Source organism: Trichosurus vulpecula, chromosome 7 (assembly GCF_011100635.1).
Source record: "Trichosurus vulpecula isolate mTriVul1 chromosome 7, mTriVul1.pri, whole genome shotgun sequence".
In the NCBI taxonomy this organism is placed as follows: Eukaryota; Metazoa; Chordata; class Mammalia; order Diprotodontia; family Phalangeridae; genus Trichosurus; species Trichosurus vulpecula.
The window spans coordinates 54,669,143-54,694,624 of NC_050579.1; the positions used below are offsets into that span (position 1 = coordinate 54,669,143).

Genomic DNA, 25,482 nt, shown 5'->3' on the forward strand with positions numbered 1-25,482 from the left:
GTTGATCATCATATAGTATTGCTGTTATTGTGTACAATGTTCTCATGGTTCTGCTCATTTCACTTGGTATCAGTTCATTTAAATCTGATCAGGTTTTTCTTATACCACAATAGTATTCTATCACAATCATATAACACAATTTGTTAAGCCATTCCCCAGTTAATGGGCATCTCCTCAATTTCCAATCCTAAATTTATAAAGGCTTAAAAAAGAGCAATAGTAGAGTTATGAACCATTTTTAATTAAAACTGCTTCAAATTTTTTTTCACTGTCCTCAAGCCACTAACTCTATCTACTGCCCCTCACTTTTAGCAGACAATCTTGCCCGTTACTGGATAGAAAATAGTAGAGTCCATCCAAAGATATGAGGTCCCTCAACTCTTCCTACACCATTCTAAACCTCTCTATGTCTTCATATTCAATAATCATAAATATTTATCTAACACTAAACTTTTTCAGAATGATTTACATACATTGTATTATTTGAGCTTTACAAAAACTTTGTGATGTAGGTATTATAGGTATTATCCCCAATTACAGAAATAGAAACTGACGCTCAAAGATGTTAAGTAACTTGCCCATCATCACCCATCTAGCAAATATTAAAAGGATTTGAACCCACATCTATTTGATTCTAATTCTAGCATTCTATCTGCTACACTATGCAGCACTTCTTTCTTTCCAGGAATAACCACTCCAACTGTGCCCATGGTCCTATCCCATCTCACCTTTTCTTTTCCCTTTCTCTGTCAGTTATCTTCTCTCTCATGTATCCTCAATTTTCCCCTCTACTGGCTCCAGCCCTTTGACCTTACACACATGTTCAGGTCTCCCCATCCTAAAAGAAAAGAAGCCCCTTTCCTTGACCCTATAAACTCCCCAGATTATCATCTTATCTGTCTCATCCCTTTCATCATTAACCATCTCGAAAGAATAGTTTACATTTAGTACAAGTTTTATGCAACTCCGAAAACTCAGTATTTCAGGTTCAATGTAGCTATTTGGGGGTAATCAGTTATGAACCTCATAGTCTAATCCTCAATCTAGCATATTCTGTTTTGCCAGACCATAAAAAGACAGACATATCTAACAAGAAAATAATCTAATTAAGATGTAAAAGAAATGAAAACAAAAGTAATAAAGTCATTGAGTGCAATCCCATACATTTTCCCAGAGAGGAGATCAAAACTTTCTGTGGAAACCTTATGAGAGGATAGGAAAACTGGGATGGATTCAACTGGCCTCTGATGTCCTCTCAACACACCATCAGACAGCATTAATATTTGCTAATTTCTCAAGCAGCAAAGACAAAATCAAGAGAAGTAGCTTGGCTTAGGTCTGTGGTCATAAGGATCTGCCTGGATGCTTCTCCATCCCTATTCATGCCCACAGCTGACATTCTCTCTCTCTCTCTCTCCCCCTCTCTCTCTCTCGCTCTCACTTTCTCTCTCTCTCTTTTTTTACTTTTATCTATAAGTCCAATTCTCTGTTCACAGCTTCTCTTATATGCACTGGACTTCCACAAATGCTTGGGCCAGTTGCCTCTCCTCTCACTTCTCCATGAAGTATTTCTTTTCTCCCCTTTCCAAGTCTCCCAGCCATGGTGTAGTCCTCACTGCACAACCCAAACAAAATAAAATATTAACTTGGAGTCACAGGATCTGAATTTGAATCCCAGCTCAGCTACCTGTCTGAATCTGGTCATTTAACCTCTTTGAGTTAAATTTCTCTATCTGTAAAATAATAATAGCTAACATTTATAGAGTGCTTATTATTGTGAGGCAGTGTGCTGAGCACTTTACAATTATTAGTTCATCTGTTCCTCACAATAACCCTGGGATATAGGGGTTATTATTATCCCCATTTTACAAGATACGGAAACTAAGATGCAGAGTTGAAGTGACTTGCCCAGAGTAAAATAGCTAATAAGTGTCTGATGCTTGATTTGAATTCAGGACTTCATGACTTGAAGTTTAATACTTCATCTAGGTGAAGTATTAAATACTATGAATATATTAAATATATTATAAATAAATACAAAAATCATAAATAAATAAATAATAGAATAGTAAATACTATGAATATAGTGAATACAGTGTTGGGCCTGTAGTCAGGAAGACCTGAGTTCAAATCCAGTTTCAGACACTTACTGGCTTTTTGACCCTGGGCAAGTCACTTAACTTCTAACTGATGCCTCAGTTACTTGCCTCTGAACAAATCTTGAACAAAGGGGTTCCGTAATACTCTAATACTAGTTCTTAAATATTCAAACAAGCAAAGGTTATTACTAAAAAAAAACAAAAACACTTGTCTGTCCTATAAGGAAACACACTTGTAAATAGGTCATACAATTGTACCTTATTTTAAAATATATTTTATTTTCCCCAATTACATGTTAAAATGATTTTTAACATTTTCTTTAAGTTTTGAGTTCCAAATTCTATCCCTCCCTCCCTCGTTGCCCTCCCCCCTTCCTGAGATGGTAAGCAATCAGATATAGGTTATACATGTGCAATCATGTAAAACATTTCCATATTAGTCATTTTATACAAGAAGACTCAAAACTTAAAAAGGAATGAAAGAGAGAAAGTGAAAATAGTATTCTGACAATATCAGTTCTTTCTCTGGAGGTGGATAGTATGCTTCATCATTAGTCCTTCAGGATTGTCTTGGATTGTTGTACTGCTGAGAAGAGCTAAGTCATTCCCAGTTTTTTGTACAATATTGCTATAACTGTGTATAACAGTCTCCTGGTTCTGCTTACTTCACTTTGCATCAGTTCATGTAAGTCTTTCCAGGTTTTTCTGAAATAATCCTGCTTGTCATTTCTTATAGCACAATAATATTCCATTACAATCATATAGTACTGCTTGTTTAGCCATTCCCCAATTGATGGGCATCCCTTTGATTTCCAATTCTTAGACACCACAAAAAGAGCTGCTATAAATACAATTGCACTTTAAAACAAAAGAGAACAATGGTAATTTTTCTTTTGTGGATGCTCGCAAACAAGAGTATCTAAAACCAAGAGTCGCAGATTAAAAAAAAAAAACTTCCATTGTATCCCTGCAAATGCAAAAGGACCACAGACCATGCCAGTTGAATCTCTACAATGCAGCACTCATTCTAGGGTTATTTCTCTAAGTACCACTTGCATTGGTGGCCCAGGTCACCACATGCAGATAACTTTTCCATCAGTGTTCTAGGGATATCCTATAGGGGCTAAAGTTTCTAGTACTAACACTTATGAGCCTTCATATGTATGACTACCATTAACAGTCATTCAATAGGCATTTATTAAGCACTTACTATGTATGTGGCAAACACTGGGAATACCCCCCCCCCAAAAAAAAACAGTTTCTGCCTTCAAGAATCATTTATTCTAATGGAGGAAAGTCATTACTTTCAATTATCTTTTGGAAAAGGTACTTACTGAAAAAGTATAGTATGAACAGGAGTTTTTAAAAATTATTCCCCCCAAAAAACAGACATATATACGTGTGTGTGTGTGTGTGTGTGTGTGTGTGTTTATGGTTAGAGTGGGCTCAGATTTAGAATGCAACTATAACAAGGCACACATAGAGAGAACATACAGCCAAAGGATAAACTCATAACTCCTGGTTACTAGAAGTTTTTTTTTTTTTCCCTTTGTGGAGTCCTCATGAAGTTCTGCTTAGTTATAATGCTCTACTGGACTCCAAGGATTGGTGCCTTTCTAAAGTCCATAGCCAAAATACTTCTTTCTGCCATAAGGGCTTTTACTCCCTGAAGCTATCACTGTCCTTGAGGGACTGTCATTCCACATCTAACAACAGGCACTTCCTTTGTCATCCATCATGATTATGGCTCTGCGGGCCACTGTTATCTCCTCTACTAACTCTTGGGATCTCTCATGTCTCTGATGAATCTCCCAAAGCTTACATAATCATTCTCTCCTCCTCCCCAAAAAATTTCCTCTCAAGATCTTGACTAAATTTCCTTCCCTACAAGACTGGCATGCTGCTGGAATATTTGCAATTCCTAACTGGCTTGCTGTTTTATACACAGGCCTAGAGGTATGTATTAGATTCTTTTAGCCAATCAAAAATATTTCTTGTGTGAACTTTATCTAATAATCAAAGCACTTTATTCCTCTAAAATTGATTAAGAACTTGTTTGCAATCTGATTTAGACTTTTTTTTAAATTGAGTTATCAAAATTACTTGGTTTGGGAGCATAGAGTTCCACTCTTAAACTATTCTAATCTTGCATTCAAGGTCTTTTAGAATCTAGTTCCATACTATCTGCCCAGCTTTTTATTTCACACTATTCCCTTTTAAAAAAAAACTTATTTTATTTTTAATTTATGTAATAAAACAAGCATTTCCATTACATAGTATAATAAAAAAGATGATTGTACATTAAACTGTAAATCTATTATGTACAACTTGCTATTTCTATTAAATATTTAATAAAGTCATGTAAATTTCTTTTTTTTCTTCCCCTACCCCCACCCTAGAGATGATAATAACCATTAGGCACAAATAGATACACACACGCACACACACACATAAAACTATTCTATGCATACTTCTATTTATCAGTTCTTTCTCTAGAAGTAGGTAGCATCTTTCTTCATATGTCCTTTATAATTAATTTGAGTACTTATAATAATCAAAATGACTCACTCACTCGATCAAAGTCATTCTTAAAACAACATTGTTACTGTTTACAATGTTCTCTCGGTTTTTCTCACTTCACTCTTCATTATTTTGTGCAAGTCTTTCCATGTTTTTCTAAGATGATTGAGTTCATCATTTTTTATAGCACAGTAGTATTCCATCACAATAATATACCACAAATTGTTTAGCCATTCCCCAACTGACGGGCATCCCTGCAATCTCCAGTTCTTTCCCACCACAAAGATAACTACTATTTTAGAACATACGGGTTCTTTTCCTTTTTCCCTAATCATCTTTGGAAACAGACCTAGTAGTGGTATTGCTGGGTCCAAGGGTATAGGCAGTCTAATAACTCTTTGGGCCTAATTCCAGATTGCTCTCCAAAAGATTGAATCAGTTCACAATTTCACCAACAATGAACTAGTGTCCCAATTTTTCAACATCTCCTCCAACACTTGTCACTTTCTCCTTCAATCATTTTAGCCAATCTGATAGATATAAAATGATATATCAAGGTTGTTTTAATTTGCATTTCTCTAATCAATAATGATTTGGAGTATTTTTTCATATGCTCTATCATAAATTGTTTGATTTCTTCATTGGAAGACTGCCTGTTCATATCCTTTGACCGTTTATCAGTTTGGGAATGACTCATATTCTTATAGATTTGACGAAGTTCTTCATATATTTGAGATATAAGACTTTATCTGAGAAACTGTCTATAAAATTTTTTCCCCAATTTTTTGCTTTCCTTCTGACCTTGGTTATATTTATTTGTACAAAACTTTTTAAATGTAATATAATCAAAATTATCCATTTTACACCTATCTTTGCTCTCTATCTCTTGTTTATTAATAAATTGGTCACCTATTCTTAAGTCTAATAAGTAATATGTTCCATGTTCTTCTAATTTTCTTGTAATACCTCTCTTTATATCTAAGCCATGTAACCATTTTTTACCTTGCCTTGGTAAATGGGGTAAGATATGGGTCTATACCCAGTTTTGGGGGTTTTTTTGCCATGCTGCTTTCCAGTTTTCCCAATAATTCTTTATGAAATAATGAATTTTTATCCCAAAATCTGAAGTCTTTACACTTCTCAGATACAAGTTCATCCCATTTATATTCAAAGTTATAATTACTACTTGTGAATTTCCCTCCATCTGATTTTTACTTGCTATTTTCCATCACAGCCTCTCCTTTTACCCTATCTCTGTTCTCTTCTCTTCTACTCTTTTTTCCTTATATTCTCTCCTATTCCTTATTTTACCCACCTCTCTAAGAGTCTCTCCCTTATATTCTCCCCTACCCCATTAATCTTAATCTATATAACCTTTCTAAAAGTCCCTCCCCTCCCAGCCCCCCCAGTTTTGTTACCTCTCTACAATTTCAGAGGACTACAATTCTATGGATATACACATTGTTCCCTCTTCAACCCAGGTGAGGGTAAGATTCCAGCATTACCAGCCCTCTACCCCCACCTGCTTCCTCCATATTAGTTCTTCCTTTCATGTTCCATTTTATGAGATAATTGCTCCTTTTTACCTTTTCCTACCTAATTTTGTTTCTTAGAATCACCCCATCATACACAACTCACCCTCAACCTTTCTTTAACACTATTCCCTTTCAAACATTTTATATATAAGCAAACTGGATTACTCACCACTCCCCCTTTTCATCCCATCCTTTTCTACTTCTGTGCCTTTGTTCATACTATCCCCCATGATCTAGAATATATTCTTTCCCTCTTTTCAGTACCAACAATCATATGCAAAATTCTTCCCTTCCTTTAAGTCAAATGCCACTTTCTCCATGAAGCTCTCCCTTATTCCTCTGGCTGGAAGTAATATCTTCTTCTTCAGATTGTACATTTACACAGCCTTCCCTTTGCTATTATTTTCTAATTTATATCATAGATATTTGTATGCATGTATTTCCTACTAGATTGAAAACTTTATAAAACAAAGGGCTAGTTTAGATTTCTTCTTTGTATTCCTATCACTTGGCACAGTGTCCTACACATATTAGGTGCTTAATACATAGCTTTTTTTCTAAATGGCATTGATTAAACTGAACTAAAAACCTTTTTGTTGAAAAGTAAATAGAAAAATTATTAACTGCCAATGACTTCTCTTCAGTTGCTCTTATAGCAAGGTTGTGAAGTTCTACCTAAAAAGTCTATCAGTATCAGGAAAGGCATCTGGTTTACATATGGTAGATTAGATGTGAATTTAAGGGCACCTATCTCCTATACTTGAAGGAAGCATAAGAAAGGATATTATGGTTTTGCTCCCACAGAAGTTATTTGGAGATAACAGCTGTGGGGAAGCTCCCTTACTAAGACAATGGCCATCCTGGCTAGGCTGGGACAAACTGGTTGAACCAGTTCAAGCCTGAGGGGTCATGCCCTGCTCAAATACACTCACAACCATGCCTATGTAATCTGTATAATCTGCATACGTAATCTGCATAATCTGCATAAGAAGGGAATGTAGAGAAATGAAGAATGTAACTAACTCAAGCAAGGAGGGTAGAACCAGTTAACCTCACTCCTGCTTCTGTATCCTCACTACCAGGCCTATGTACACTACATAAGTTAAGAAGGGAATGTGAGGAAATGAAGACTGTAAACTAACCCTAACTTAGATAAGTGAGGTAGAAATGGTTAACCTTACTCCTGCTTCTATATTGGTGTGGTATTCCTGGTGAGCACCACACCCACTTTTTCTCGAGAAGAACAGTAAAATGCTTTCCTCTGCCCACTCTGTTTCTGAGTTCTTTGGGTGAGAGTGGGCTACCATATGGATCTCCTTAAGGTTATGCAACCAGGAAAGCAATGAGCCATGGAAGCATGTCTTGGGCTTACTTCCTGACCCTGCCTAGGCAATCCTGTGATCCCCACAACCATGTTAAGGGGCTATCATGGGTGGATCCTCCTCAGGGTTTGACCCTGCCTAGGAAATCTTGTGATCCCCACAGCTGTGTTTTTCACAGGAAGTATCTTTTAAAGAACACTGCCCTTGTAACAAAAGGCAGCAGTTGTGGGTGACTAGGTTACTCCATTAATTAAGATGAAAAATATATATAGCTCTGTATTCATCTAATTATATATTTATGTAAGTTTAACAAGGCTACAGTTTATAAGAGATATCAGAGAAGAGTGGAAATACGGCCTTGGAGTCAGGAAAGTCTTCATTCAAGGCATGCCTCTGACCCATTCTGATTAAGTGACCCTAGGCAAGTCACTTACCCTTTACCCTCTCAGTGCCTCAGACAATTATGATGATAAGTTGCAAGGCAGGTTCTCATCTGCATTCATATAATTTCTTCACCTCAAATCCCTAATGAATCATAGGTCCAATCCCTCCAAAACGGTTTAAAACAAAACTTTGGGAGAAAATACATGTGGTTTACTAATAAATGAAAAACATACCTCTCCTGTTCAAGCTCAGTTTTAAGTTCTGCAACCTGTTGTAAGTAATTTTGTTCATTTGCAGCAGCTTCATTAAATTTTGCTTCCAAATCATGTATTTCTTTCTGAAAAATAAAAAGTATACAAAGCATAAGGCATGTAGTTTAAAATTTTTTCATTATTCAAAAATGATTACAAAAATAACAATACAATACAACCTCATCTGATTAGTATTAATGTTATTTCAGTACTTCAAAGATCTATGAGGTCTTCAGAGTACCTATTTCCCTCAACTGATGTACATTACAACCCCCCTAAACCTCAGCAGATGGTCATTATGAGTTGTGACAGAAAAATTAAATCAACCTATCCTAACCAGCCTGGTAATGAGCTTCTCTAAAAATTATTTGGGCTCTGTTTGAGGAAGTACCCATGACAGCCATGCTCACTTCTCTCCTGACTCTCTGGACTTTTACTCCTTCTCTTCCCACACCTTCACCCCAGATTTTCATTTCCCTTTATGTGCTATCTCTCTAAATTCCTTGAGGGTAGGGACTGCCTTTCATGGTGTTTACTTTTGTATTACCAGTAATTAAAACTGTGCCTGGCATGTAATATCAATTTAATAAATGCTTTATCTATCCATTTAGGCTGGTCTTCAGACTACCCACATACAATTCATCATGAGGTTATACGCAAACATCTTCTAGCTTTGTATCATCTCCGAGAATTTGTGTTATTGTAATATACAAAAACACTGGTTTATCTCCATCCCATGAGGTAATATCAGAATAGGTTGTAGATATCATAGAGTTGTCATGTGAGATTTTATAACTACCTTAAAATTCATGTAGATAAAACACTGGAATTTTTAAATAAGCTTTAAAGAATATATTTCTCATCCTGTTCAAATCTCTTGCCACACATCTTCCAATAAGATTCTTTCAACATACTAGTGACTTTTCTCTTTTTAAAAAAAATATGTCAGAAGTACTAATGGAATTTTCACACTATGCAGCATTTTCTTTATGTAATTGGATCACTTCCTTTTCCAGACATATTATCTCCTCAATAAAGTTTTTATATCACTTCTTGCATACAAGCCATCCTTATTAATGTACTGCAAATCTACTCAGAACTACTATGACTCTTTCTATCACTGTAACTTGTAATCTAGGTTCATCAAAAACTAATGTGTCCCATGAGTCACAGTCACATAGCATCACCCAAAGAATATCAATATTAAAGAGATGGACTTTTATGAAAATGAATAGTTTGGTAATATTAGTGCTTTCAATGCCTCAAATTCAATCTAGGCTTATTTCTTTTTACTATTCAATTCTGAGCTGTTCACTGTTCATGAGTAGCCTGTCTAAGATATATAATATTGACAGACTAACTCAAATAACTGGTTATCCAGCTCTATGTCATACTCTGAGTAATAAGCACTTTTCAACTAGTTCAATTATCCTAGATAGATTAAGAGGCTAACGTCTTTTGTACCACTATAGATTTCACTGAAGAAGTTTTGTAGTATTCCAGGACTAAATGCAGCAAGAAGAATTTCATCCGAGGATGGAAACATTTGAAGAATTTCACCATCAAAATGGAATCCTGTTTTGGTGGGGGATTTTTTTTTGGGGGGGGAGGGGACACAGCACAGAAAATTTTCCTGGAGATGGCCTCAGTTAAACATATTAAGTCTTCCTCTTTGATACTTGGCTTGATACCAATACCTAGCAGATTGTTGTATAAAATCACTTCCAAAATCATGTTATAATGCTTTGTATATTTTTATATATACATGGGATGCGGCTTATATGAAGAGAAATTTCAAGATGTTATTTTGTTCTATATGTCAATTTTTTAAAGAGCAATAAAAAAAGACACAATGGGATTTTATATTCTCTATGTCTTTCAATCAGTTACGTGACCATAAATATGTAGAAAATCATCTGCAAAGAGCCTTCCTATTTCCTGCTAATATTTTCATCAATGTTATCTCAATGTATACATTTTCATAAAGATTTTCATAGAGAAGAAGCAGGCACATGGATCAGCGGTTGCTGATGTCTTCTCATTCACTAATTTAAAAAGTAAAAATACCACCTGTAATCTTTCCTGTTTCTTTAGAATCTTCTCTTTTTCAGTATCCCTAAGAACTTTTTTTTTGTGGGGGGGGCAGCAAGGGTTAAGTGACTTGCCCAAGGTCACACAGCTAGTAAATGTATCTGAGGCCAGATTTGAACTCAGGTCCTCCTGACTCCAGGGCCAGTGCTCTACTCATTGAGCCACCTAGCTGCCCTGCTAAGAACTTTTAAATTTGTGCTATCTCTAATATAGATTTGTTCTATATATATATTTAGTCAGGAACAGTCCCCTCATCCTAATTTCATCTTTTTAAATGGCATTGTCACGTCGGTATAAAGTCTATCAAGTATTGAGGTACAAACGTCCAAATGTGGTGGCTCCATTAGCATTACCCATCCCATCCCCAGCAGAACACTACAAAAATATCTGTTTCATTGTGCTTTTGAATTTGTCCTCTTTCTACTTTGATCTACAGACGTTCCTGGGATGATTGAGGCTAACTGAATCTCATGACAACACAACTGACTAAATGATGTAAGATTTAATTATACTTACTGTAGATGTAGTAATCAAGTAAAAAAAATGATTTTGTACAGTAAAATATGACTTTAAAGGTTCTCCAACAAAATGTCTTTCATGCACATATTAAAATCATGCAAGATTTCTTGAGGTGTAAAAATAGAGAAAACTTAATTCAGTAACCCTTTGATTATTGATTTCAAGTTAATATCTCCCTAAAACAAAGGCCCATCTCTTTAAAATCAATATTCTTTCAGTAATACTATATGACTATGAATCATAGGACACCACAGCCTCTAAAGAATTAAAGTGATAGGTCACCCAAATGACAACAAAAAGGAACATCGTGAGCCTGAGTAGGCTGTAACATAGTACTAATTAAAATTGCCTAGGAAAAGTGATGCAAAGAATGTCATTAGAGACTGTATAACTAGAAAAGCAAGTGGAGTAGTTACATAGCAAAAGGGATAACTAATAGACAATTTAAAATATCTATAAGCTTTAATGCAACTATAAGATACATCCATAGTAACAAAAATATATCTGAAACAAAATAGTTACACAAACCTCTCTGATTTGAAGAGTCCCATTTAATTCTATTTCTGTTGCCTGCAGTTTTTCAGTAATCATCTCTAAATGTTTCTTTTCATTTAAAAGTCTTTCATTTACCTCCTAATTAAGAATATAAAGGAATCATGAATGACAAAGAACAAATATTCAATATCATGAAATCTACAAACAAAAGTTGTGAAAAGAACCATAATTTCAATAAAGATTTTTCACTTTGGTTGGAACTACAAAATGCATACAAAATATATCTTTATTCAATAAATAAATAAATATGAAGGAACTATGGTATAATTAAAAGAACACTGGAGAGGGAGTTAAGAGAATCTAGGTTCTAGCTGTAGCTATGTCATTATCTAGCTTTATGGACATAAGAAAATCACTAAGCCCTTTTCAGTGCTTGATTTTCTTACATGTAAAATGAGTGGCTGGCCAAATTTTTTTTAAATATTTCTTTCTAAACTTTTGTGATTTCTTGAGGAGATTATTTCTAAGCTCCTTTATGGAACTACAGAACTGATTCTAGGAAAATTTGTCAACTGTTACGGCAAGTAAAAGGAAAATCAGTTTGTAAATGTTACAGTTTCATGTGCTACAAGGTCATACATGGAAGGGGAAATTACACAATACAGGAAATCTCGTTTTAACAAAACCATTATAATTTCTGATTCTGCATAGCAAAAGGTTCATGATCACAATAGGTAGATTTTGATGAATCAAGTTCAGGAAAAAAGTTATTTATAACTGATACCTTTACTAATTCTTGTCCACATAGGAATCAATCTCTATGATAAAAACATTACTTTGGCATTTATCATTTGTTTTATATAGATATCTATATCTGTATATTTAATGATATATAAGTTATCCTTAAAATTTAACAGGTTTCACAAAAGGGTGTGGTTGTGGTTTTCAGTGAGGGCTTGGTAAACAGGAGACTGAAGATCTGATAGTTCTCAAAGTGAAGACAAAAACCAAATAAAAATGAGATAGGTCTTGGGCCGGAGCTTTCTATCAGGCATATTAAAAAAAATCAATTATTTGAACCAACAAGTAATATCACCTTCTGTATACCATAAAAATTAAAACCACAATCAAATAAGAATGTCTTCAAAAGTTCATTAAAATGGGATTGTACATGCAAACTAAACCTACATAGAAAATATAAATTACTTTCCTTAGTAAATACTCATGTACTAAAAGAATGAACATAACCTTCAAAGGAGTCTTATTTATAACCATAAAAATGTCACATTCAAATTAATATAGGATCATAGTTTTAGAGCTGGAAGAAGCTTTAGAGAGCACCTACTTCTCATTTTATAGATGAAGAAACTGAGGCCAAATAAAATTAGATGAATTGCCCAAGGCAAGATTTAAATTTAAATTTAGGTATTCTGATTCGATAGCCAGTATTCTTTCCATTGTACCATGGTAAAATTGTTGATATGACATACATGACAATAAGATGAGCAATGCGTAATTTCCCTTTTTTAAGAAGCAAAAACACACAATTCTAAACAAAATGTGGTACACTAATATAATGAAACATTATTATACCCATTACGAACTGATGAATTAAAATAATACAGGCAAACACGAGAAGACTTATTATATAAACTGATACAAAGTGAAATAAATGAAAGTAGGAAAACAATATACACAATTACTACAATGCAAATGGAAAGAACAACAACAAAGATCTCAAACCTGAACATTATGTAATTATAATCAAGTTTGGTCCCAAAGAAAAGAGGAGAAAAAGCACCCTCCTTTCTTTGCAGAAAGGGGAAATATGGGTATGGAACATTAAATACCTTGTCAGACTTGGCTTATGTATTCATTAGTTTTCCTGAAATGCTTTTTTCCCTTTCTCTTTTTTAATCTTTGCTATAAGAGATGGTTATAGGGAACAGAGATAGAAAGGACACCTTCGAAAAAGCAAAGTTATACTTTAATAAAAAGTATGTTTTTGGAGGGGTAGGACCTAAAATAAGTATTGTTAAAATTCTAGAAGTCATAATAACACGCTGGACAAAAGCAGACTGCTAACAGTTGCCATACTGTACTAAGTTACTTAGAGGGACAGTCATATATATTTACCAAGATTCTTTTTAATTCTTCAAGTTGCATTTCTTTGTCCTTTTTACATAGTTTCATGTCTTCTAAAATAAAAACATAAATATATTAAAAGAACTAAATGTATTACTGAGATTAAAAGATTGAGAATGATGTGTGAAATGATTGAAGAAATAGGAAATAAACAGGTAACATAAAGAAGAAATCAATCAATATATATTTATTCAGCACATAACATGTTTCAGACACTGTGCTACGTACTGGAAATATCATAACTTAAGGGAAAACAGGCCCTGCCCTCTGCGTAGGAAAGACTTCATGTAGACGGTAAACACTTCAATTGGGCTTTAAGGGAACCTAGGTATTCTAAGAGGTGGAGATGAAGAGGAGTGAATTCAGGAATAAAGGTCAAAGGCACAGGGATGAGAGATAGAATGGTGTGTGTGAGGATTGACAAAAAGGTTAGTTTGGCAAGAAATAAGAAAAAAACATTCTTGAAAGGAAAACACTAGGCAAAGATAGATTAACAACACTATGAAAAAACTGAAAACTGGGTAATGTAATATGGACAAATACATGATCTTATAGGATACTGATATATTTAAAATAGATTATAAGGCCATCCATAATATACTGTTTCATATACATTTGCCTTAATTTCGATTTATCAAAATTTCTGTATCTTATTATACCTATTATCTAGTCTAATCCTTCCCTATAATCTCAAATGAAGCTGGGTGACATTCTTCTCTAACACTAATCATACGTTTATTATCACGACCTCATTCCTTCCTGTATTTTTAAGAACCTTACTCCAACAAGAATACCTTCCCTCTTCCACAAATTTCTTTACATCACTATCAATCCCATAAATTCAATTAATTAGCATTAATTATCAAGCATTACAAGTCTCCTTTATGTTACAAATATTTGACCCTAATACTCCTTCTATCTATCATACAATTTCTCTCCTTCCTTTTGTTACTATACTCTTTGAGCATGTGGTATGTTATAATCTAGTTCCTTTGCTTCCTCTCCATTCACTCTATCCTTAATCCTCTGAAAACTGCCTTTCTTCCACCATCATGCTAATGAAACAAATAACTAAATATCACTAATGACCTTTTCCTTTTGTTTGTTGGTTTCAGTCATTTCCAACTCTTTGTGATCTCATTTGAGGTTTTCTTGTCAAAGATACTGGAGTGGTTTGTCATTTCCTTCTCCAACTCATTTTACAGATGAGGAAACTGAGGCAAACAGGGTTAAGTGACTTCACCAGGGTAACACACCTATTAAGTGTCTGAGGCTGGATTTGAACTCAGGTCTTCCTGACCCCAAGTTTTTAATCCACTACTGCCACCTAGCTGACTTTTTTCTAGTCAAACACAATTACTACTTTTCTGTCCTCATTACTTTGGAAATTACGGCCACATCCAGCTTTTTGAGATCTTTTCCTCCCTTTGATTTCTGGCTCTTTTACTAATATGTCATTTGCCCTCCCCATTATACTCAATTTGATATTTTCCACCCAGCTCTGTTTTGAGACCTGTAATTCTCTATATTCTTTTCCTTAATAAATGTCTGCAAAATACTGCAAGCAGCCAGAAAGAAGTAATTCAAATACCATGAAGTCACAGTCAGGATCACATACAACTTAGCAGCCAACACCTTAAAGGAGTAGAGAGCTTAGAATATGTTACAAAAGGCAAAGGAGCTAGCACTATGACCAAGAATAACTCATCCAACAAAACTAAATATAATCCTACAGAAGAAAAAAAATAGATCTTTAATAAAATAAAGGACTTTCAAGCATTCCTGATGAAAAGACAAGAGCTAAGTAGAAAATCTGACGTTCAAAAACACAACATTATAGAGAAGCATAAAAAGATAAACACAAGTAAGAAATCAGAAGGGACTATGTAGAGTTAAACTATTTACATTCTTATACAGGGAGATGATACCATAAAACCCCTCAGAACTTTATTATCATCAGGGCTCTTAGAGGTATGCTAACTAGACAGAAGGCTTGAATGTGATTCTTTATGTTTGAATTATCTCAAAAGAAGAATGGATGGGTGGGGAAGAGGAATACACTAGAAAAAGGGGGAAGGAAGATTAATAGGGGAAATTATCTCATATAAATGGGGTGCACAAGGAAGAATGGAGAGATTAGTGAGGTAGAACAGATGACCCTAGAACTGAACTTTCATCTGAACTGGTTAAGGAGGGAAGAATACACATACATACAATGTTGGGTACAGAAATTCATCTTACCTAACAGGATTAAGATGGAAAGAGATTAAGAGCAAGAGCAGGGGGTAATGAGGGAGACTAGAATGAGGGAGGAGTGGTCAGAAGAAAAATAGATTCTTAAAGAGGGGACCGGGGAAAAAAGAGAAGGAAAAGCATAAGATACTTTTTAGAGGGAAATACATGTTTAGCAATCATAATTATGAATGTGAATGGGATGAACTCACTCATGAAATAGAAGAGAATAACAGAATGTATTAGAAACTAGAATCTAATGTCATACCAAGAGCGAGTGAGACACTCCACAGAGTATAAGTTTTAAATGGAGAATTTATTAGCCGGCGTCCATTCGGGGATCAACCCAAATCAGAATGGCCCCAGGTTGGGGTAAATAAGTAGTTTATATAGAAAATACAGGGTGCAGTGGTTAATTATCTCTTGAAATCTACATGCCAGGTCACTGGGTGGTCTGGGGGTACAGAAACAAAGGTCCTGACAGACCACAGATTCTGACTGGTTATCATAAGTGGGATAATCTTACCTATTGACATTCCTTGGAGGAGTCACGGAGCCCCAGGGACATTTGCTAAACCAAAAAAGGTCTGAGTCCATTCTTTATTATGCAAACTGGGATTTTAGTTAGGGGCTGGGGGCAGGGTTCTCCTTAGCAATAACTGATTTTTCCAGTACCACACTAATAACATGTTTATGAGAGACACACTTGAAACAGAAAGATACACACTAAGTTGAAATAAGGAGCTGGCAAAGGATCTATTATGCTTCAGTTTAAGTTACAAAAGAAAGTTGAGCCATCATGATCTTAGACAAAACAAAAGAAAAAAGAGACTAATTCAAAGAGATACAGATAAACTACATTTCACTTAAAAAGTACCATAGACAAAAATGAATATCAACATTAAACATATATGCATCCTTCTCAGATCTAGCCAGATATAACCATAAAATAAATAAGAAAGAAGTTAAGGATATAAATAGAATTTTAGAAAAGTTAAATATGATAGCTCTCTGGAGTACTAGATGGGGATAGAAAGGAACAGGAAGGGAAATGATTGTTTATATTTGTCTACTATGTGCCTGACACTGTGTGAAGCTCTTTAGAAATATTGTCTCATTTGATCCTCACAACAAACATGAGAGACAAGTGCTAAAGAAAGAAGTATATCTATTTCTCTGCTGTGCATGTCACCTTCCAAAAACTGACCATGTATCAGGCTATTAAAAACTCACAAATGTAGAAAACAGAACTGTTAAATGCATCTTTTCTGGACCATAATGCAATAAACATTACACTAAACAAAGAGCCTTAAATGGATTAAAAATTAATTGGAAACTAAGTAACCGAATCCTAAAGAACAGCTGTGCCAAAGAACAAATCATAGAAATTATCAATAATTTCATTAAAGATAACAACAGTGAGATAACACAGCAAAATTTGTAGAATGCAGTAAAAGAAGCACGTACAGGAAATTTTATATCTTAAATGTTTACATTAACAAAAGACAGAAAGGGCAGATCAAAAAATTGTGCATGCAACTAAAAAATTAGAAAACCAACACATTAAAAACTCTCACTTAAATACCAAAACAGAAATCTTGAAACTCAAAGTATGAACAAAATTCAAAATAAAAAATACCATCAAGTTAATAAAGCTAGAAGTGGTTTTTAAAAATAAAAATAAAACAGACAAGTCATTGTCTAATTTGATTTTTTTAAAAGGAAGAAGAAAACCAAATTACTATTATGAAAATTGAAAAAGGTGAATCCACAACCAATGAAGAAAGGGAAAAACCAATTATTAGGAGCTATTTAATCCAAATACATGCTAACAGAATTGACAGTCTAAATTAAATGGATGAGTATTTACAGAAACTTAAATTGTCCAGATGAACAGAAGAGGAATATTTAAATAACCCTATCTTGGAAAAAGAAATTGAACAAGTCATAAATGAGCTCTCTATGAAAAATCCCAAGGCCCAGATGGATTTACAGATATCTAAAAAAAACCAATTCCAATACTACAAAAACTGTTTGAAAAAACAGGATAAAGGAGTTCTACAAAATTTCTTCGATGACATAAACATAGTCTTGATGTCTAAACTAGGGAGAATCAAAACAGAGAAAGAAAACTATAGATCAATTTCCCTAATGGATATTGATGCAAATTTTTTAAATAAAATATTAGCAAGGATATTACAGCAATATATATTTTTAAAAATCATATACCATGACCGTGCTGGATTTATTCTAGGTATGCAAGAACAGTTCAATATTAGGAAAATTATGAGCATAGTTGACCATATGAATAACAAAAACAACAAAGATCCCATGAGTCCTAAAAGAAATCCCAAAACGAAGACTCCTAGGAATATTACAGATAAAGTCCAGAGTTTCCAGGTAAAGGAAAAAATACTTCAGGCAGCCAGAATGAAACAATTCAAATACTATTAGAACCACAGTCATGATCACACAAGACTTAGCAACTACTAATACAAAGGAAAAGAGGGCTTGGGATATGATATTCCAGAAGGCAAAGTAGCTAGGATTACAACCAAGAATAACCTCCTCAGCAAAACTAAATATAATTCTACAGAGGAAAAAATAGATCTTTAATGAAATAGAGGATTTTAAAGCATTCTTGATGAAAAGACCAAAGCTTAATAGAAAACTTGACATTTAAACATAAGAATCAAGAAGACAAACACAGACCTTATGGAGAAGCATAAAAAAGTAAATGTGAGTGGGAAATCATAAGGGACTAAACAACATTAAAATCTTTACATTCCTATGTGGAAAGATGATACATGTAACCTAAGAACTGTATCAGTATTAGGGCAATTAAAAGCAATCTACTTACACAGAAGACACAGGTAGAAATCTACTATATTGGAATGATCTCAGAAGAAGAATAGAGGGGCAGCTAGGTGGCACAGTGAGTAGACCACCAGCCCTGGAGTCAGGAGGACCTGAGTTCAAATCCAGCCTCAGACACTTGACACACTTGGTAGCTGTGTGACCTTGGGCAAGCCAATTGCCCTGTCTTCCGCCCTCCAAAAAAAAAAAAAAAGAATGGAAGGCGGAGGAAAAAGGAATGCATTGGGAGAAGGGGAGGAAGAGTAGGGAAAATTATCTAACATAGTAAAGTTAAGCAAAGAAAGAGTTTATCAACAGAAAGGAAAATGGAAGGGAGGGAACAAGCAACCCTTTAGACTCACTCTCATCTGGACTGGTTCATAGTTGGGTACAAAAATTCATCTCACTTTAAAAGAAAGTAGGAGGGAAAGAAGCTAAGAGAAAAGGCAGGTGTTGAGCAGAAAAAGGGAAGGTGTGGGTCAGTGGCAGTGGTCAGAAGCAAAACATTCTTGAGGAGGCGACAGCATGAAGTAAAGGATAAATGTAATAGGATGAAGGGAAATACACAGTTAGCAATCATAACTGTGAATGTAAACAGAATGAACTTACCCATAAAATGGAAGAGAATAGCAGAATGGATTAGATGACAGAACCCAATAATATGTTTACAAGAGACACACTTGAAACAGAAAGACACACAGAGTTAAAATAAGGGGTTCACACAGGATCCATTATGTGTCAGCTAAAGTTACAAAGTCAAGGGTAGCAATCATGATCTCAGACAAAGCAAAGCAAAAACCACCTGATTAAAAGAGATAAACAGCTGGGGCAGCTAGGTGGTACAGTAAGTAGAGCACCGGCCCTGGAGTCACGAAGACCTGAGTTCAAACCCAGCCTCAGACGTTTGACATATTTGCTAGCTGTGTGACCTTGGGCAAGTCACTTAACCCCAATTGCTTGACCTTCCCCCCCTCAAAAAAAAACTAGCAAAAAAAAAAGAGATAAACAGCTAAGCTACAGGAGGATATCAACAGTGAAACTATAATAATGGGGAACCTCAACTCACCTCTCTCAGATCTAGATAAATATAACCATAAAATAAATAAGAAAGAAGTTAAAGAAATGAATAAAATTTTAGAAAAGTTAGAGATAGACCTCTAAAGAATACTGAATGGAAACAGAAAGGAGCATGCCTATTTCCCAGCTATGCATGACACCCTAGCAAAAATTGACCATCTATTAGGGCATAAAAACCTCACAAACAATTGTAAAAAAAAAACAAAAATATTAAATGTACCTTTTCAGCAATAAAAATTACATTCAATAAAGGAATTCTGAAGCACAGAATAAAAATTAATTAGAAAAAGAATGAGTGGGTCGAAGAACAAATCACAGAATCAAATAATTTCCTTAACGATAATGACAATAGTGAGACAACATACCAACATTTGTGGAATGCAGCCAAAACAATATTAAAGAGAAATTTATGTCACTAAACACTTACTTCAATAAAAGAAAGAGCAAATCAACTAATTAGGCATGCAACTAAAAAAAAGTAGGAAAACAATAAATTAAAAATTCCCAAATAAACACCAAAATATAAATCTTGAAAATCAAAAGAAAGATTAATAAAATTCAAAGTTTAAAAAAACCTAATAAATAAAACTCAAAGAAAACAATATAATAGATAACTTATTGGCTAATTTGATTTTCTTAAAAAGAAAGAAGAAAACCAAATTATCAGTATCAAAAATGAAAAAAAGGGTGAATGCATACCCAACAAAGATGAAATTATACCAGTTATCAGGATCTATTTTGCCCAATGAAACTGACGATACAATTGAAGTAGATAAGCAATCACAAAAATGTAAATTGTCCAGATTAACAGAAGAGGAAATAGAACACTTAAATAACCCTATCCTAGAAAAATAAATTGAACAAGCCATAAATGAGCTCCCTAAGAACAAACAAGGATCAGACTGATTTACAAGTGAATTCTACTAAACACTTAATGAATAACTAATTCCTATACTATATAAACTGTCTGGAAAAAGAGATAAAGAATGAGTCCTACTTAAATTCCTTCTATGACACACATATGGCTTTGATACGTGAACCAGCAAGAGAAAAAACAAAGAAAAAAATCTATAAACCAATTTCCCTAATGATTATGGACACAAACATTTTAACTAATGTATTCTGATTATTGTACTGCATGCTTGCATGGGAGATGAAGACACTTAAAACTTTTCTGTAGAAGTTGAGACATAAACTATAGTTTAATTGTCATAATGATGATATAATTATGCTCCAGAAAGACACTCTTAGGAACCCTCCATACAACTTCCATTCCCTGTCTAGCTATACACAGCTCTTTGACGTCTTGGAATAATTCCACTCAAGGACAAACACCTATAGACAAAGATAATTTACTGAAATATACTTCCACCCTATCATGCTCACCACACTCCAGTAATTCTGAATATCTCATTTCCATTATTCAAACTCATTCTCTATAATCCGCTGATTGCTGTCTTATACCAAGCCTCCTCAACCCAATCTCCTAACCTTTCATGAAATCATTCATTTGGTTCTTTTCCTATAGATCTAACTGCTCCTTTTCTGTCTCCTTTGTTGGATCTTCATCCAGGTCATATTCACTAACCATGGTGTCCCACAGGATTCTCTGTTCTGGGCCCTCTTCTCATTTCCCTCTATAGCAGAGGTGTCAAACTCTTAGCCAGCAAAAAAGAAAAAAAAAATGCCAATGATGCCAGAACCAGATTAAAATGTAATTGGGAAATATTTAACAAAATAATAAAAATACAATACAACATAATGTTAATTTGTGGGTTCCTAAGTCAATGTGTGCCCAATCCATTTCTATTTGAGTTTGACACCACTGCTTTATACTATTTCACTTAGTGATCTCATCAGCTACGATGGATTAAATTATCATCTCTATACTGAGAATTATCAGACCCACTTTTACAGACCTAATATCCCTCCTAACTCCAGACTCACCTCCAGCTGCCTATTGGACATCCCAAACTGAATGCTCTCTATACATCTTAAACTCAACATGTCCAATACTGAACTCATTATCTTTCCCCAAAAACTTTCCCCATCCAAACTTCCCTATTACTCTCAATGACACTAGCATCCTCCTAGTCAACCAGGCTCAGAACACAGGTGTCATTCTCAACCCCTCACTCTCTTTAACTCTCCCCCCCCCAACCCCTGCCATATCCAATCTGTTCCCAATGCCTGTCAATTTAATCTTTCCAACATTCCTCAAAATTACCCCTTCTCTCCTCTGATATTGCCACCACAGCCTCTCATCACCTCCCACCTGGACCACTGCATTAGTTTGTCTTTACTGCTGGTTTGTCTATCTGCTACAAGTCTTTCCCTGACTCTAATCTATCCTCCATTCATCTGCCACAGTGATTTCCCTAAAGCACTGCTCCAACTAGGTCACACACACACACACACACCTTTATTCAATAAACTGCAGTGGTTCTTCTAAGTTCAAAACAAAATCCTGTTTGGCATTCAAAGCCCTTCATAATCAATCCCCCTTCCCACCTTTCTAGTCTTCTTTGTATTTCTAGTGCTTGGCACAGTGCCTGGCACATAGCAGAGTGCTTTAAAAATGCTTACTGACTGACCTTAAACCTCTCCCACCCCACCCCCAGCCCCTGCAACACTGGCCTCTTTGCTGTTCTTATAACAAAACTCTGGAAATTTTCATTGGTTGTCTTCCATGTCTGGAATGCTTTCCATCTTCCCTCCACCTCCTTCTTTCACTTCCTTTAAATCTCAGCTGAAGGGGCAGCTAGGTGGTGCAGTGAGTAGAGCACCGGCCCCGAAGTCAGGAGGACCTGAATTCAAATCCGGCTTCAGACACTTGACACACTTACTAGCTGTGTGACCTTGGGCAAGTCACTTAACCCCAATTGCCCTGCCTTCCCCCCTGCAAAAAAAAAAAAGAGAGAGAATGAAATCTCAGCTGAAATCCCATCTTCTACAAGAAGCCTTTCCCAATCTTTATTAATTCTATTGATTATTTCCTATTTATCTTATATACAGTATATTTGTATATAGTTACTTATATGTTGTCTCTCCCCTTAGGGGTTGTCTCCCCCTGCTTCTTGAGGGCAGGGACTATCTTTTGCCTTTCTTTGTATCCTCAGGGCTTAGCATAACTACCTACCACATAGCAGGCCCTTAACAAATATTAAATGACTAACTGACTAATTATCCCTGGGGAAAACTGGTGCAGAGGCACAAGTCAAAGGCAGTAATTTGTGGGAAGCCCTCAAGATTAAACCTATTCCCATGTAAATCCAAAGCCTTGGCTTTTTGTCATGAGTTAAAGATTAGTTAACATTTGGATATGTTGTCTGAGGTACCAACAACTTATCCAGTAGAAAGAAATTTAGCGTTAGAGCTTTAAGGGAGAGGTCAAGCCTAAAGATAGATTTTGATTTTGGAGTCCTCTGTATAGAGACACCAATTGAAGCTACAGGAATGAGTAGAATGCTAAGACATAGAGTGTGGAAAGAAAAGAGAAAAAGGTCAAGGAAAGTAATAATAGCTGACACAACAATTCTGTGAATTAGACACTACAGATGTTATTATTCAGATCTTTCTGATGAGGTTAAGTAACTTGCCCACAGCCATGCAACTTGCAATTGTGAGAGGTTACACCAGACCATGATGCCACTATGCAACAATAAATTGAGCATGTTCAAACTTAGCTGGAACTATCAAAAACTGTAAGATAAATAAAGGTCAGAAGTAGGAAGTTCATCAGGAAAGACCAGTACCACAGAAGACTAGCCAGGAGAGATTACAAAAATAAAAAAGGGAGCAACAGTGTCATATGCTACCAAAAAATTAAAGAATGATGAGGAGTGAAAAGGCATTACTTATTGGTTAGTTTACAGAGAGGACCTTCAGTAGAATGGTGTGGACAGAAGCCAGATTACAGGTGGTAAGGAAGTAAAGATAGTGAATACAGACTGTTTAATAGAAGTTTAGCAATGAAAGTGAATGGAAAGACAGGGCATTATCTAGAGATGCAGCAGAGTGAAAGGAAAAACATCAGGGGTTTTGTTAGTTTTTTGTTGTTGTTGTTGTTGTTGTTTAAATGATGAAGGAGAACTGAGCACATTTTTACATAGAAGGAAAGAAGCCAGTAGAAAAAAAAGATTTAAAATGCAGAGTAGGAGGGTGCAAAGTTGACAGATCAAAGTCCTAGAGGATCTTGAATGAGATAGGATAGAGCACAAATTTAGGGGTAATTTGGGCAAGAAGCAGAACAACTTCATCCTTTGAAAACAGAGAAAAGGAGTAAAGTATGGGGAAGGCATACAAAGGTTTTGAAGTATCAAGAAGATAAAACATGCAGCATGTCATTTGGTCTCAATTTTCTCTATAAAGCGGGGGGCACAATAAGCTGAAAAAGAACTAAGAATGAAACTAAGCTTGAGAAGAGGATAATATTTGCAACACCAGCTGTGAAAAATGTAGAAAGGAATTAATTTTACAAAGCAGTGTGGGCCTAGTTAAAGTTTAACAATATTGTTGTTTATTAAATAAAATTATTTATGGCATGTATTTTAAAAATAAACTTACATTTTTCCCATATATAGTTAATTCTCTAGAACGGCAAAAGTATGAAATATGTATATGAGATACAAAACATAACTGATATTTCTAACAATAAAAACTTTTAAGAATCCTGAAGTCAAGAATATAGGTACCTATGACCCCTTCAGTTTCCTTACAATTTTAAAGGAGTTCATAAACTGGAAAACCTGGTAAGCTTTTTTTTTTTAAGACTTGATTTTAAGACTTTCCCATTTCCTTAAAGGCTAGACAAAATGATCAAATAAAAAACTAGAAACCACGTAGTTGCTAGCCTATTTCATTCTGAAATAATTAATTTTTAAATTAATTATTAAAAAGCATATTTGTTGCTCTTTAAACCTTACCCAGTTCACTTGATTTCTTCTGTAGCTCCAAGTTAAGAGTTTTCAACTGTTCTTCATTTTGCTCCAATCTTTTAAAATACATTTTAAAATGTACAATGTGAACTACAAATATATTTAAGTAAGCAATTCAATTATCTAAGGTCAGATTATATAAAAGATAGTCAGAACTTAAGTAATATATTTATTTGCCTACCTCATTTGAGTGCAAAAATCCCTTTGAAATCAATAGGGATTTTATGTTAATTCATTATCTGTTCTTATAAATAATTTATTTTGAAAATGTGATATTTAATCATTAAAAATAAATGAATCCTACCCTATGTTGCCTTTACATAAAAATGTAAATCATATATTGTAATCTTGTTTCTTAAATTTTTACTCCAAATTAAGCATTTAGGAAGAAATACAGAGAATTAGCATTTGATTTACTCAGTGTCATAAATAAGATGCACTTTGATGTACAATGTAACCCAGGAGTGGGGAACCTGTGGCCTCGAGGCCACGTGTGGCACTCTAGGTCCTCAAGGGCAGCCCCTTGAAAGAATCCAAACTTCACAGAACACTGTCAAAGGGAAGCACTTGAGGACCTAGAGGGCCACATGTGGCCTTGAGGTCACAGGTTCCGTACCCTTGATGCAACCTATTAAAAAAAAGAAAGGTTTGAAAACTAGCTATATGACTTGGACAATTCATTCAACCTCATCAGAGCTCATTTCCCTCAACTGTAAAAATGAAGGATTTGTACTTGATCGCTAAGATCCTTCCTAATTATAAAATTCTGTTATGCTATAATCACAAAAAATATTTCTCCTTATTGCATATTAAGATATGAACATGGGGCAGCTAGGCGGCGCAGTGGGTAGAGCACCAGCCTTGGAGTCAGGAGGACCTGAGTTCAAATCTGGCCTCAGACACTTGACACATGTACTAGCTGTGTGACCTTGGGCAAGTCACTTAACCCCAATTGCCCTGCCAAAAAGCAAAAAAAAAAAAAAAAACAAAAAGATATGAACATATTTTTTTAACTAGAT

The 25,482-nt window shown here is 35.0% G+C and overlaps 1 protein-coding gene across 1 annotated transcript in view; it reads right to left on the reverse strand.

Annotated features, from left to right (window-relative positions):
- SYCP1 (synaptonemal complex protein 1) overlaps positions 1-25,482 on the reverse strand; it is a 96,352-nt gene that overhangs the window by 35,147 nt on the left and 35,723 nt on the right. Inside the window, exons 14-17 of the mRNA XM_036768183.1 lie at positions 24,452-24,519; positions 13,353-13,414; positions 11,250-11,354; positions 8,094-8,197 (exon numbers count right to left, since the gene is read on the reverse strand). Coding sequence (XP_036624078.1) covers positions 8,094-8,197; positions 11,250-11,354; positions 13,353-13,414; positions 24,452-24,519 — 339 coding nt within the window. The remainder of the gene's footprint in view (positions 1-8,093; positions 8,198-11,249; positions 11,355-13,352; positions 13,415-24,451; positions 24,520-25,482) is intronic.